At 37.3% G+C, this 15,804-nt stretch overlaps 1 protein-coding gene across 1 annotated transcript in view; it reads left to right on the top strand.

Moving 5' to 3' along the window:
* The window catches only part of SPRED1 (sprouty related EVH1 domain containing 1), a 71,983-nt gene that overhangs the window by 13,889 nt on the left and 42,290 nt on the right, over positions 1-15,804 (top strand). Inside the window, exon 2 of the mRNA XM_049790036.1 lies at positions 13,737-13,911. Coding sequence (XP_049645993.1) covers positions 13,737-13,911 — 175 coding nt within the window. The remainder of the gene's footprint in view (positions 1-13,736; positions 13,912-15,804) is intronic.

Below are 15,804 nucleotides of genomic sequence, written 5' to 3'. Positions count from 1 at the left end.
TTGTTAGCAAATTTCAAGCATATTATATATGATTATTAATTATAATCATACAGTTCTTGAACTTGTTTTTAGGTCTGAGTCTTTTGGTGAGCCCCTTGTCTCTGGTCTATAGCTCTTAAGTGTTTTTCCTTGCCACTCTCCACTAGGTGAGGCTGAAGATTGAAGGGCTGTAATTAGGTACTAACCTTTTCCAACACAAGTAAGGCCTCTGATAAAATCCCAGCTTATGTTCTGGTTAAAAAATTCTCTAGAGGACAAACTGTTTAAGGAAACAGTGCTCTATTATATTTCAAATTTTTCCTTTTCCTCTGATAATTGTTGTGAGAACTTCATAGAGTTTTCAGAGGTAAGGCTCACAAAAGTGTGAGACAATTTGATGACTAGGTTCCTTTGAAGTGTTTATTTCAAAAGTCATTCACACAGGGTAGCAAATGCTTTGTCAGTTCCTAGTTCCTAGTACCTTTTCTTACCCTGGCAGGAAATAATTCCTGCCCAGCTGTTTTCTGTTCTAACTAGTTTTGATTTCCTTTGTTGACATAACCTATCTCAACAATTTTGGGAACAGTAATTTGCTTTGTGACTTCTCTTACCATCAATGATAGAATTTTTTTAATGTTTCGGTTTATTCAGCTTTTACTTGTTAATGTGAATTGGTGACAACCAATTTTATTGCATGTTGATAGGGAAATAATTCTTATTTTTCCTCTTAAAAGTAATCCACGAGGAAAATGTTAATCAGTATTTGTACTAATTTTTTCTTTCCTTTTTCTTCAGTAAGTTTGCCGTGGTTTTGTTTTTGTTTGTTTACTCTTTAGTATTCCTGTCTAATTATACAGAAATACCTCAGTGTTTCACTTTGGGATGTGGTAATTATTGAGTTTCAAATAGAGATGACCAAGTTAAATATCTTTCTGGTATTTCTTTTTTAAGAATATTATTGCAAATTACCATTCAAGCTGATAGAGCTTTCCTAAACAGTATGGGCATTACTAATATAATTCCCTTTTAGTATTTGAATCTTCGTGGGTGTAAACTAGGTAAAAATATTGTACAATTTTGGGCCAGAGTGATAGCACTGCAGATAGGATGCTTACATTGCAGATGGATGACTCAGGTTCAATCCCTGGCATCCCATACAGTCCCCTAAGCCTGCCAACAGTAATATCTAAGTGCAGAGCCAGGCGTAATGCCTGATGCCAGTTGCGGCCCCCACGCCAAAAACCAAAAAAAAAAAAAAAAAAAGATCATTTTATTAAGTTTATTACGCACAAGGTTCAGCTTATCTATTCCATTTTTGCTCATAGTAACAGATCTTGATGGAAGCAGGAGTAAAAGACTACAACCCGTTGGACTGCTAGCCTATGTGCATCAACCTTTTGATCCCTGACACCACACATAATCCCCATGGCAGCCAGGTATAGTCCCTGATTGCCGAGCCAGGGAGCATAGCTGGGTGTTAACCAAAAAATTAAAACAAACCAAAAAACAGACCCTTATTATTGCTAATTGTATTGTCTAAACCAGAGGTTCTCAAATTTATTTGGCTTACCTCTCATTTACAGAAAAAAAAAGTCACTTAGCACTCTTCTGGAAATCAACCCTTTTAAGCTAACAAACAGAACCACCATCACCCCATCACACCTGAGGCCACTTGCACTCCCTCAATTAATTGGGAGGTGATAGTGGAGCACAATGATAAAATGTTGTGAACTTGTTTGTTTTGTTTTGTTTCCTCTGGGAGGGGGATCAAACCCAGCAGCGCTCAAGGATTACTGGCTCTGCGCACAGAAATCCCTCTAGCAGGCACCGGTTCACCATATGGAATGCTGAGATTCGAACTACTGTCCACCCTGATCTGCCGCGCGCGCAAGGCAGACATTCTACCATTGTGCTATCTCTCCGGCCCCTGTAGTAAACTTTTTAGAAAAGAAATGGGTAAACTTCTTTCTTTGTTTGTTTGGTTTTTTTTTTTTTCGGGCCACACCCGTTTGATGCTCAGGGGTTACTCCTGGCTAAGCGCTCAGAAATTGCCCCTGGCTTTGGGGGACCATATGGGATGCCAGGGGATCGAACCGCGGTCTCTATCTTTCCTTGGCTAGCGCTTGCAAGGCAGATACCTGACCTTTAGTGCCACCTCGCCGGCCCCAGAAATGGGTAAACTTCTTGAGAGAGATGACCTTTGCATAAAGTCTTCTTACATTAGAAAAAGTATTTGCCTTATTTTACTTTACTGCTTCTCTTTATTCAGCCTCTAGCTCTTTTATAATTCTAAGTGCATTTGTTTCCTGGAAGTACTTCAGATTCGAGATGTTCTTTGAAATTGAGAAAGGTTCCATTCCTTGGTTTTCTTTCTTGGATTATAAAATTCTCTTTGCTCTTGAATTGTCAAAACTGGTTTTTCCTTAGAGTTGCTTCTGTAGTCTCTTAATATTTCCCAACTAGACAGAATTATCTGACCAAATGCCTTTGTTGTAAAAGAAGAGAGGAAACAAGAGAATGAGAGTAGAGGGGGCTGGGAAATGGAAATGTCTTACTCTAATCTTGTTTCAAACCAAAATTGCATAAAACATTGAGTGTCCTTGTGAGAATCATAGATCAGGCATACTAATATGTTGAGAAGAATACTGAGGCATGTCTACTGTTACGTTTCTGCAGCTGTTTCATATGTATTGAAAGCAGTATCTCAGGCATCATTCTGCTTGATAATGTAGTGGCTATAAACTGGGTAAGATTCCTGCTCATTTGAAACAAATACTATTCATGAGAGATACTAGAAATCTATAGAACTGGAGCCGAGAGATAGCATGGAGGGAAGACGTTTGCCTTTCATGCAGAAGGTCATCAGTTTGAATCCCGGCGTCCATATGGTCCCTGTGCCTGCCAGGAGCAATTTCTGAGCATGGAGCCAGGAGGAACCCCTGAGCGCTGCCGGGGTGACCCAAAAACCACACATGCACATGCACACACACACGCACGCACGCAAAATCTATAGAACTAAGCAAATGATGTGTTTTAGGTAGTGGGCAAGAAAATCATGGAAAACTAAAGTGAGGAATACAATGTAAGCATGGAGGGAAGCTGGATTTTGGAGTTACTTGAGATACTTTGGAAAGAGGATTGGTTTAACTGATTCTAATAGTATGTCAGGAAAGATTCAAGCTAAGGAATCAGCAAGTGTTGAAACTTTGGAATGGAAATGAATTGTGTATTAGTGGAAAGATGCTGTTGTGATTACAGATAAGTATACTAGGAGAAGGTTGTCTTGTAAAGGAGAGAGATTGAACCTTTTTTGTGACGATTGTGTTTTTATGTTCTTGGTTTTTTTTTTTATGAAACTTAATCTTTAAAGTTATATGAAACACCTTCAATATGGAATAGAGTCCTCAGTTTTTTCTTAATTTTCATCACCCTGACACTTGTAAGAATGGTTCTGATTTGGAACATTTACAGTTTCTTCAATGAGGTTCTTTTTTTGTTCGTTAGTTTTGGTTTTGGTTTTTAGGTCACACCCAGTGATGCTGGGGGTGGGGGTTACTCCTAGCTATGTGCTCAGAATCGCCCCTTGCTTGGGGGGGGGGGGGTCGGGGACCATATGGGACACCCGGGGGATCTGTCCTAGGTTAGGGAGCGCAAGGCAAATGCATTACCACTTACGCCACCGCTCCTGCCCCTTCATGAGGTTCTTTTATTTTCTATGGGAATGCTGTTATTAAAAACTTGAAAAAGACATATGGCTCATATACATCTATTTGAACATTTCATGAAAGTGAAATATCTTTATAGATAAAAGACTCAACAATTTAAGCATGATATATTACAAATTTGGTCTTGTATCGATTAAATTTTAAAGTAGATCTTAAAATGATTCGGTGAATGAGATTCTTCAGAAATAAGTGTGGAGGTGCAACTGTTAAGGAATGATTTCTTAATAGTACAAGAAGATTAAGAGCTTTTTTCAAATTTGGAAAGTGTTAAGTTTCTATAGTGCCAATTCCTAGGAACTATTTTTTTATAGACTACAATTTTATCATCTGTTTCACACACTTTTATTTTATGAAAAACTCCCAGAGGAGGAAATTTCTGGAGTATTTCCCAGATAAGAACAGCTACATTCACTCTTACTTAAAAAATCTGCAAAGTTGTTTATAATATCTAGAGTCTGATGATTAAAGGAGCTTCATAATTGTTTCCTCCATATTCTAGTTAAGATCACTCAAATTCATAGCCATTACAGTAATGAAATTGATTTTTTGTACTGTAACTACCACTTTATAATTGTGCCCATGGTCATTGGGTTATTGCATTTTCCAGATAGTTTCCATTTGTCTTCATTATTCATATTTGCTGTGGGGATCTGTTGGGTTAAACTGGTGGTGTGGTATTCATTCAGTCAGTGGTGATGGTTGAGCCCTCCAAGCTCACTTTTTTAAAAACATTTTTTTTTAATTTAGTTAAAGAACCATGATTTACAAAAGTATTGGTAATTGTTTAGGCATATAATATTTCAACTCTAATTCTACCACTAGAGTCAACTCCCATCACTAATGCTCCCATGCTCCTTCATCCCTCACCCCTACCCAAACTTTGCCTGCCCTCTTGACGGATACATTACAAAGGTTGGTAATTGCAATTTAGAGTTTCAGTGTTGTTGGGTCTGTTCTTGGGGTTTATACAACTTTTTTTCCATCACCAATATAACAAAAGCCTTGACTCCTGTTCCCCCATTACTTCTTTTCTTACCTTCCTTCTTCCTTCCCACCTTGGTTTGCTTCCTTAACTGTTCTTCTCCTTAAGCTCTGGGATCAAGGACGATCTAGGCCTTGATCTTTCCTACGTTACATTTCTTCATCCAGTTATTTTATAGACCATAGATAAATGAAATTATTCTGTGTTTGTTTCTTTTTCTGGCTTACTTCACTTAACATGATATCTTGAATTTCCAACTAGGTTTTAGTAAATTGAGTGATTCCATCATTCCTTTCCAGTTGCATAGTATTCCATTGTGCACATATTCCACATCTTCATAATCCATTCATCTGTGGAGTTGGACATCGGGGTGGATTCCATATCTTAGCTATTGTATGAAGAGCAGCGATGAATAATGGCAGGCATAGGTCTTTTTGATTGGATTTTTTTTGTACTGGGGGAAAATACCCAAAAAGTGAAATTCTTATGTATAGAGTTATTACATCCCATTATCTCTGTCCCTTTGTTATCACTAGTCACTAGTTCATTCCACTCCTATTTCTTTATATTTAAGTTTTGTAATCTAAGGCCAGAGATTTCCATTATTCTTTTCCTTTGTTCTGTCTCCATTTCACAAATGATGAAAATTATGTTCTTTTTCCTCCTTTGACATATTTTGCTTAATACCATTCTATTTCTATCCATGATGTAGTGAACTGCATGATTTCATCTTAAGAGTGCATTGTATTCCACTGTATATGTGTGTGTGTGTGTATGTATATATATATATATATATACACACACACACCACATTTTTTCCTTCATCTGTTGTTGGACATTGGGTTATTGTTTCCATAACTTGTCTATTAAGTGCTGCAGTGAACATGGGTGTGCAATACTCTTTTAAAATTAATATTTTGAGAGTGAATGACAAGAGGTGGAATCATTGTGTTATGTGGAGTTTTACTTTTATTTTTCAGGAAATGTCCACACTTGAACATTGTATGACTGTAATTCAATCATGAACAACTTTATCCTTGGAAGATGATCAGGGATCATCAGTAACTCCCTAATGAATGCTATAAATGCTACATACATTTACTTAGGAGGAGAAAACATTATAGCCCCTAAAAGTCACTGTAAGAATTAAAGTGGTTTTGTTTTATTTGTTGGAGGGGCCTCCAATTCAGTCATTGAACTCAGAATTTTAAAATACCTGATAGCACAGTTGAGACCAGTATTCTGGTCTTGATTTTACTAAATGATTTTATAATTTTATATGATTTGTGATTCCTTATTTTACTATATTAAAAGACAATGGGAAACATGAGTAATTGATTGATTGCTATCTTAAAATTTTCCCCCCGACTCTGGGAATATGACTTAAGTGAGGTGCTGGGTTCTAACCTTAGCACCAAATACTCCTCTTCCCTGCCCTGTACTGTTGACTTTTCCTGACCAAAAGAGTAAGTTAGTGTCCATAAAACATTAGTATTATTGTTCACATTCTATATTCAATATTCTGACGTGATAGTAAAATTTATTTATAGTCAATTCTTCAAACAGAGCTAAAAACTTGAATGATGAAACCTTGGCATCAGTGCTGGTAATTAAGAAAAACATTGGGATTGACAGTGGTAATGCCAGAGGAAGCTGTCTAGCAACATATGGAATGGTTTGATTGAAAGGGGTAGCTCCTGTTTAGTTGTTCTCCTGATTGTATCTTTATTTCTTATTCTCCTTTGAAGAATTTCCCAAAATCTTTAATAAGTGCTTTTGAGGCCTAATGTATATATGATACAGTGCAGAGAGCTCTTACCTTAAATGTGGTTGGCCTGGATTTGATTCCAGTCACCCCATATTGGCACTACATGCCCTGTCAGGAGTGATTCCTGAGCACAGTTAATTGTGGAGGTCCCACCCAAATGCTTTAGTCCTATAAGGAGTAGGTAGAAGAACTGCTGATTCTTAGTTAAGGAGAGTAAATAATCACCACTAAAAATTCTAATAGGGAACTTTCTCCTAGGTTGTTTACAAAGCCATCATAAATTCAGAAAACAGATTTAGACAATTGGAGAATATAGAATTATAGAATTATATAGAATTGTATAATATAGGGGCCGGGCGGTGGCGCAAGAGGTAAGGTGCCTGCCTTGCCTGCACTAGCCTTGGACGGACCACAGTTCGATCCCCCGGCGACCCATATGGTCCCCCAAGCCAGGAGCAACTTCTGAGCGCATAGCCAGGAGTAACCCCTGAGCATTACCGGGTGTGGCCCAAAAACCAAAAAAGAAAAAAAAAAAAAGAATTGTATAATATAAAATTACAGCATCTTAATTTTAAGAGAGAGCAGACAGGCAGTTATCTAGCTGGGAGAGGACTGAGAATACATATGTTAAGAGAGTTTTATAAAAGGACTTTTACCAGGCTGCCCATTTGGGACATACTTAGTTGCTAGGGTGTTGGTGGGGCTGCATTCCTTCTGGAGGGTTTAGGGAAGAATTTATATACTTTTCCATTACTTAGAGGTTTCCTGTGCTCCTTATCTCATGACCCTCCCTTCCCACAGTGCTCAGGAGAATGGCAACCTCCCGCCATTCTCAGCCACTAACTAGCTGGCAGACTCTCTGTAAGGACCTGAGGATTCAGCTGTTTGAGCCAAGAGATCACTGAGGTGGTGCTAGAAGACCAGCTGGCACCAGAGATTGAGCTGGGGTTGGCCAATGCCAACCCTGAACATGGCCAAAGACATACGTGTAACCCCTTCGTAGATTCCCTCTGCTCCTCCCCATCTTTAAAACTAGGCTATAGAACATTCCTCTCCTCACTCCATTAATTCATCTTATACTGCATTTTTGGAATATTATTTAACATTTTATAACCTTTGTAATGTGTGATTTGACATATTTCAGTTCTATAAATGAAATAATTTTCTAATTTATTTGAGGTTTATGTAAACCACATGTAGCCAGAATTTAGGCAACTCATTTACAAGAACATACCATTTTAATATGTATAGATTGGATATGGATGTATCTTTTTTTTCAGTAGGGTGTTTAGAAGTTACCAGGACTACATCCAGCAGTACATGGGGTACAGGTTTATAACATGCTCGGCATGTGCACTTGAACTGTCTCCTCAATCCCTACGCTGGGATCAAAAGCTAAACGATACTGAGAAATGCAGTAAGTAACCTCAGGTCCCCTTCCAGAATTGATAATGTGCAGCTTTAATTTGAGGTGAGGGGATTAAAAGGTGGCCAGGGAAACAGACTGGAGAGCTATGCCTTTGGGAGTATGGGCTGCTGCTCTTTCTAGCACTTCAGGTCCCCTGAGCATCTCTTTAAAGAGTGACCCCAGAGTGCCAAGCTAAAACAGTTGTCCCTGACTGAGTTGAGTGTGGCCTACAAATTTAAAAAAATTACATGTAAGCAAAACAAATGCTCAGTGATCTCACTCTTGTAAATATAAACAAAACAGTAAAGTAACAGAAAAAAATTCAAAGTTAACCCTTAGATTAAGAAGACCACAGAACTGAGGTTACCGGAGCGGGGAATTGAAGGGTAGTGGCTTGGTTCGTGACAGTGGTAGAGGGATTTTTTTCCCCAGTGATGGTTTTCATGTTGTGACAACTTTAGAAGAGCTGTTGGGAAAAGTACTCCTAAAACATTTGAATGATATAAAATAGGTATGTGTGGGGTTTTACCCAAAAGTTACCGGCACAGATCATAACAGATAAAATCATGTATGGCCATGATTAAATGAAAAATGTTTATAGCGCATACGTCTGGCATAGCTACCAGTTAATATTAAAAAACTTTATGCTGATCAGCTAAAAGATGATAAATCTCCTTGAGCATTACAGTTGTGTGAAAAAATGAAACAGGCACTGGAGAGACACAGTAGACTTGGAATAACTGCAAAGGATATTAGAACCTACAAGAGTGCAGAGAAATTTCAAATGAAGGCCATTCATTTTAAGACAAGGATATATGGCATGTTAAGTTTTAATGCTGAGAAATATTTTTGCTTATATGAAGGTTTTAAAGTGAAAATGTAACCATTTGCTCACAATATGCAAAGTTAATTTTATAATTATTCTGTATTATATTTTAAAACTGCTCTACAGATACATGCTGTGATATGGCTGAGTTAAAGCTACTCTTTTATTCTCTTCCCTTTAATGTTAGTGAAACCCAGGTTGAAAAATATAAAGTTTATGGTAATTTAGGATTTCAAATAATTTAGGAGATTGTACAAGGATGTTTGTCTTGCACATGGCTGACCTGGGTTCACTTCCTGGCATCCATATAGTCTCCCGAGCATGCTGGAGTTACCCCTGAGTTTTGCTGGGTGTGGTACAAGCCACTCTCACACAGTTACGTAGTTTAGAACACTTGCTTCCAGGGCTGTGGCACTGGTAGATAAATGCTGCAGCTCCAACTCCCAGCTCCTCAGTTTTTTGACTCCAGGTTCCCAAAAGTTCTTCCGACTCCAACTCCTCAACTCCGACTCCACAGCCCTGCGTGCTGTATACTTCTGACCCATCAACCTCTTTCTTCATCCAGATTAGAAATCAGACTGTTTCAGGGTCAGAAATAGCACAGCGGTAGGGCATTTGCCTTGCATGCAGCCAACCCAGAAAGCACCTGGGTTTGATTCCCTTCATCCTATATGGCCCTCTGAGCCTGCCAGGAGTGCAGAGCCAAGTTACTCTGAGAGCCACTGGGTGTGACCCAAAAACAGAAAAAGGGGGGGGGGGAGGGGGAGGAGGAAAAGAAATGTCTGTTCCTCTCTGTTCATTATCATCACCTTACTCCAGTCTAACATTACATCTCATCTGATATTTCTGCTAGTTAATTCCTCTGAGTGAATTTATATGGTGGATATAATTGCTTAAATAACATAAAAAATAGGGAGTTAAGATGCAAGTAGATGTTGAGCAAACTTAAGGTAACCAGAGTATTTTAAATTCCATTAAAATGAAACTAGACCAAACATGTGTTTATTATGTCTTCCCTTCTCAAAGGGAAGTCATATAGATATTTAGTTTGAAGTATTTCATAAAATGATATTAGAAAGTTAATTATTGGAAGATAAGATTTTTGTTTTAGCTAAATAACTCTGAATAATTGCCTTTCATCTATGTATGTTAAAAGATACTCAGCTAAGTATATTAAAGAAATTGCTGAGTTTTTGACAGCAGAAATGTTGGCATGCATAGCTGTTTCCTCTGTGTGAGAGTGGTTTATTATTTTAAATAAAAAGCACGATTTTCCCCTTCACTTTAAAGTCCTTTTGTCCTATGAAGGTTTCTTGGCCATACCCAGCAGTGCTCAGGGCTTAGTCCTGGCTTTGCATTCACTCTTGTTTCTCGGGAGACCATCTGGCGTACTGTGTATGGACCTTGGGTTTGCCATAGACAAGGCAACTGCCCTACCTTCTATATACTATAGCACTAACCCCCCCCCCAAACTTTTTATATGGAATAAAGCTATAATATTAAAATGATAATTTTCTAATTAAAATTACTTTTATAAATATGAGCTACAAGATAATGATTTTAAAGCAGGGGTCTCAAACTCAATTTACCTGGGGACCGCAGGAGGCAAAGTCGGGGTGATCCTTGAGTGCAAAGTCAGTGGTAAGCCTTGAACATTGGGGTGTGTGACCCAAACAACTAAAACAAAACAAAAGAAAGATTCCTCTAGGGCAGGGCCACAAAATGTTGTACGTAGGGCTGCAAATGGCCCGTAGGCTCCTAGTTTGAGACCCCTGTTTTAAAGGGAGTTGTGAAGAAGAGTAGCTCAGGCCCCCTGAGTTCTATCATAGCACTGCATGACTCTGAGCACTGTTTAATGTGACCCTGGTGTTCTTCAGAATAGGCAATTAGTACAGCATTTCCAGACCTAACTATAGAACTGTCAAGCTAGATCTGCAGGACTTGTATTGCCAGAAGTGATCTTGAATTTGAACACTGCTGTGTACCTTTGTCTTACACCCTTCACCTGTAGCCCCCATAGCTATTGGGGCTTATATGTATTTTCTATCAATCTTACCTCTTTCAACCTAATATTTATAATCATGTGTACAGCTCCTGTGACAAAAATCTCAAGTTGAAGACTGGAAAAATTAGAAAGAATGAGTCTTTAAAGTAGTTACTATTATTTTACTTTTAAAATTATTTTAGGCATTGCGACTTAAAGTACTGTTAATGATAGGATTTATGCATAATACATTCCAGCACCATACCTTTCACGAGTGTCTGCTTTCATCACTGTCTTTGTGCCTCCTTTTCCCCATCCTATAATCGCCCACTTCCTAACCGGGTTGTAATCAAGAAACTTTTTTGCTTTTCTGATTCTACATGCTTTGAATGACCAGGATGACTTTTTTTTTTTTTTTTTTTTTTAAGTTTTTAGAATATATGTGACAGTAGCTTTCTCCTGGCTCTCTACTCAGGGATAACACCTATGGGTCTTGTAGGAGACCAAAGGGAGCGCTGAGGATTGAACCCTGGTTGGTTTTGCAAGACAAGCGCCCTACCACTGTACTCTAACCCCAGGAAGATGGTTTTTTTTTTTCTATTTTCTGTTTATTAAAGATTTCTACAATTTTCTCAAGGATACATCATCTGGTAAATTGCTTAGCTAAAAAAAAAAATCCAGCTGATGAAAGTTGGATTCTAGACTCCTGACTCAGCCACAGGATAGCTTTAAAAGTTCACAGTTCTAGGGGGCCGGGCGGTGGCGCTGGAGGTAAGGTGCCTGCCTTACCTGCGCTAGCCTAGGAGACAGACCGCGGTTCGATCCCCCGGCGTCCCATATGGTCCCCCAAGCCAGGAGCGACTTCTGAGCGCATATAGCCAGGAGTAACCCCTGACCGTCACCGGGTGTGGCCCAAAAACACACAAAAAAAAAAAAGAAAAGTTCACAGTTCTAACGGCCAGAGAGATAGCATGGAGGTAAGGCATTTGCCTTTCATGCAGAAGGTCGTTTGTTCGAATCCCAGCATCCCAAGCCTGCCAGGAGCGATTTCTGAGCAAGGAGCCAGGAGTAACTCCTGAGCGCTGCCGGGTGTGGGACCCCCCCCCCCCCAAAAAAAAAAAGTTCACAGTTCTGGGCCTGAAAGATGGTATAGCAGATAGGTGCTTGCCTTGCACAGGGCTGCCCCTTTTGTCAGGTCTATGACCACAATTAGGAGTAAGCACAACTAGGTGTTATCACCACCCTCCCAATTTATAGAGAAAAGTAGTTTATAAAACATGTATTAAGAAACTAAGTGACAGCTCAATAATTGAAATCTTGTGTCAGGAATACTTAAAAATGCAGAATTTATGACAAAAAATAGGATAATAAGTAATCAAAAGACCTGAAAAGAAAAGGACATAAAAATGATCAATAAGTCATAAAGATGATCAATATCTCTTCCCAGAGCAATGACTATTAAATCATGTTTGGTTACCTATGTATATTCATATGATTGCTAAACTATCAGTTGTATTCCTAGGTAACTAAGTGAAAACATCAGTTTATAAAGATCTTATACATGAATTATCTGTGTAACCTTGTTTCTTAAAAGGCAGGAACTAGAAGCATTATACATTCTACCCTTGTGGGAACAAAGTAAATATGATTTTGTTCAGTGAGAAAGGAATGAACTATTGCTGCAAGAAAGTAATGAGGAAAGAAGTTGGGCAAGCATGTACAAATCATACTAGATTTTTTTTCTTTGAAGTCCCATAATAGACAAAACATATTTATGTTAGAAATCAGACTTGTGGGGCCAGAGAGGATAGCACAGCGGTAAGACGTTTGCCTTAGACGCAGAAGGACGGTGGTTCGAATCTCGGCAAACCGTATGGTCCCCCGAGCCTGCCAGGAGCAATTTCTGAGCATAGAGCCAGAAGTAACCCCTGAGCACTGCCGGGTGTGACCCAACCCCCCCCCCCCCAAAAAAAAAAAGAAATCAGACTTGTTATTTAATGGGAAGAAAGCTTGAGGAAATTTTCTGGAATTCAGAAAATATGTTATTTATGCAGATGTATGCTACATTTGTCAAAGTTGCAAATTTTGCATAAAAATTTTTTTACCAAAATTAACAAGCTGATTTTCAAATACACTGTTATTGTATGAAATGTTCCTTTAATACTACAGTACAGACAAAGCAAGGGGGAGACTTTATGACAGCTGGTATTCTAACATAATATAAAAAGACACTTAACTATCACAGTTTAACATAGAACCTCAACTGATATCCAGAATAACCAAGATAAATTTGTTACCGATACTGTCTAAATTTCTAAGACATCAGCAAGACACACTACTTTAAAAAAAAAAAGAACATCACTAAGTATTTTCAGGTTTTAGAACTAAAGCTCTTAGAAGTCAGTTCTAGAATATACTAGTATCTGAATTATTTCACATATATTTATGGCTAATGTTGAGAAATGGTTCAGATTGCAAACAAGATATAGTTTCTTATAAATAGTGTGCAAAAAAGTCATGAAAGGTGCTTGTAGATCAATTTGGTAAGTTTTGAAGACAGTGTATTTGTAGTTCACATGATTCAGATTTCCAGTTTGTAAGAACAAAAACTGGAGTCTGAGAAAGCATGTTTATCTTAGCATTTTATTTATGTTTGAGAAGAGTTAGAACTAGAGGTTTCACACTTATATAGCAGTTATTTCTCCTATTTCTGTTGATGTATTTACATAAATTTGATGAGTATCCTATGTAGTTTGACATTGCTTATATTTAGTATGATTCATAACTTGTTTTATGACAGTCACACTGCTTGCTCTGTTTAAACAGCGAATTAAAAAATAAATTTTTGTCCTTTACAGTGAGATTAGCCTTTCAATTAGAAGTTAGCCTGTTAAAGTTAGTTAATGGTTTTTGACCACTTTCATGTAGGCTACTTTCTGTGGAAGTAGCAATTTAGTTACCACACATTAACTAATGTGGTCTGGTTTCTCAAATGAGATTGATGGCTTGCCTGGTTTTCGTTTATGGAAAACTAATTTGTAATCTATCTTTGCATCTATTTTAGTAATAGTTATGCACAAGTACGAGCTGTGGTGATGACTCGGGATGACTCAAGCGGTGGATGGTTACCACTTGGAGGGAGTGGACTAAGCTGTGTCACCGTCTTCAAAGTCCCCCCTCAGGAAGAGAATGGCTGTGCTGACTTTTATATCCGTGGAGAACGTCTCAGGGACAAAATGGTAAGGAATAATGCATTTATTGCTATAGTTTTCAGTTTTCTTTAAAATGAATTATCCATTCAAAATTATGATTACTGTATACTATTTAGAGAATTGATTTTTGTCCAGGAGCAGTTAGTGCTAGAGCTATTTTCTATATTAAATTAGTTAAAATGTGCTAGTTTCTTTGCAACTGAGATTGACATATATGGAGACATGCAAAAGAAGACTTTCCCAGTTAGATATAATATAAAAACATTCATGAATGCCCCCTTATTAAAGCAGGTATACTCTGCTTCTCCTCTTCCTACTATATCTTAGATTAAAGATTTTCAAACAACTTCACAAGCCAAATCCAGTCCAGACACTTGCATTTGTATGGGCCAAGAGTTGAGAATGCTTTTTACATCTTTTAATAGAAAAAAAGAATTTTGTGACATGTGAAAATTATTTCACATTCAAATTCAAATGATTTTTGACACATGAAAATTATTTGAAATTCAAATTAAAGTATTTGTATAAATTCAATTTTATTGGAACATTGCCAAACTCATTCATTTTTATTACTGCTTTTCATATTACAATGACAAAAATCGCAGTTGCAGTGGAGACCATGATCTTATTTGGCCACTTAAAGGAATCTTGTCCTAGACTCCTGTTTTCTTAAGTTCTTTCTCTTTATTTCCTATTATATAATCTAAACTCCTAATGCTGCCTCGTGTCTGTCTAGTTTAGTTTTTGTCAGATAAGATTTTACACATGCATATTTTAAAATTTGGATCTAACCTTTAATAATGTCAGGTGCGTTTTCCATATGAAGGCTTGTAGTCTATTTGTGAACTCAATTTCAACTCGCATATGTCTGAGAAGCAAAAAGGAACATATACTTAGAAGCAAAGTGAGAATTGAAGTGCCAACATTTCTAAGATGCTTAAACAGTTAAAATGTCCTTTAATATTTATTTTGTGAGCCTTTTTAGTATCTGTAATTTTATTTATATGGAAAGTAAGTTTTCAATTTAAAAATATTAGATTATTAACACTTAACCTTCCTTTAGCTCTTTTCTATGCTTCATCTTTCTTATTTATTTGTTTGCTTTAAACTAGTACCATTATGTTCTTTCATCATTGATTTGTACTGGCATATCTAAAAAAAAAACAGAAAAAAACAAAATTTGCGTCTTAATATTCCTTGAGTAGTTCAGTCATTTCTGCCAGACAGTTCCAGCTTGTATCTTAGGCTCATCAGCATTATTTTAGCTTACATCTTTGTCTCTTACTTGATTGTTATGTATTTCATAATACACTTTACATCCCCTTTCATTAAATTCTTAAGTAACCTGTAGCCACTCATACCTAAGTTCAATTTTTTCTCCAGTTATTGACTTCATTGGCTTTCTAAATATTTTTTCACAAATATTTGCTATATTGGAATTACATTATAAACTGAGCATACTATGCTTTTGACTGGTATTATTCTAATGAATCAACAGCTATTTGAGTGTTATCTATATGCTAGTAGACTTCATGTAAAAGTCTTATGCTGCCAAAACAAAACAGACTTTAGACTAAACAACAGAAATTTATTTTTACTCTTCTAGAGGCAGGGAAGTGTATGATTTAGATGCTGAGTGATAACGTTTTTGGATTTCATCTTGGATTGCAGAAAATTCCAATTCTGCTTCCTGTTGAATTCCATTTGTTTTATTTTTATGTGGATCTCATATTTTAAGATTATTTCAGTAGTATATATGGCTTAATATCTTCTATTGTTCATATCTAATTTGCTAAAGTCATTTTCTTCACTCTATTTTGGGGGGGCTAGATACAGTTTTTGCTCTTTGTTTCACATCTCTATAGACAATTTACCCTCATTTTCCTCATTTAGGTACATTCACTTAAATTTTTTCTTGCT

This window comes from Suncus etruscus, chromosome 16, assembly GCF_024139225.1.
Source record: "Suncus etruscus isolate mSunEtr1 chromosome 16, mSunEtr1.pri.cur, whole genome shotgun sequence".
Classification (NCBI taxonomy): domain Eukaryota; kingdom Metazoa; phylum Chordata; class Mammalia; order Eulipotyphla; family Soricidae; genus Suncus; species Suncus etruscus.
The sequence above is the reverse complement of the archived record's forward strand: the minus strand, read 5'-3'. Positions and strand labels throughout refer to the sequence as shown.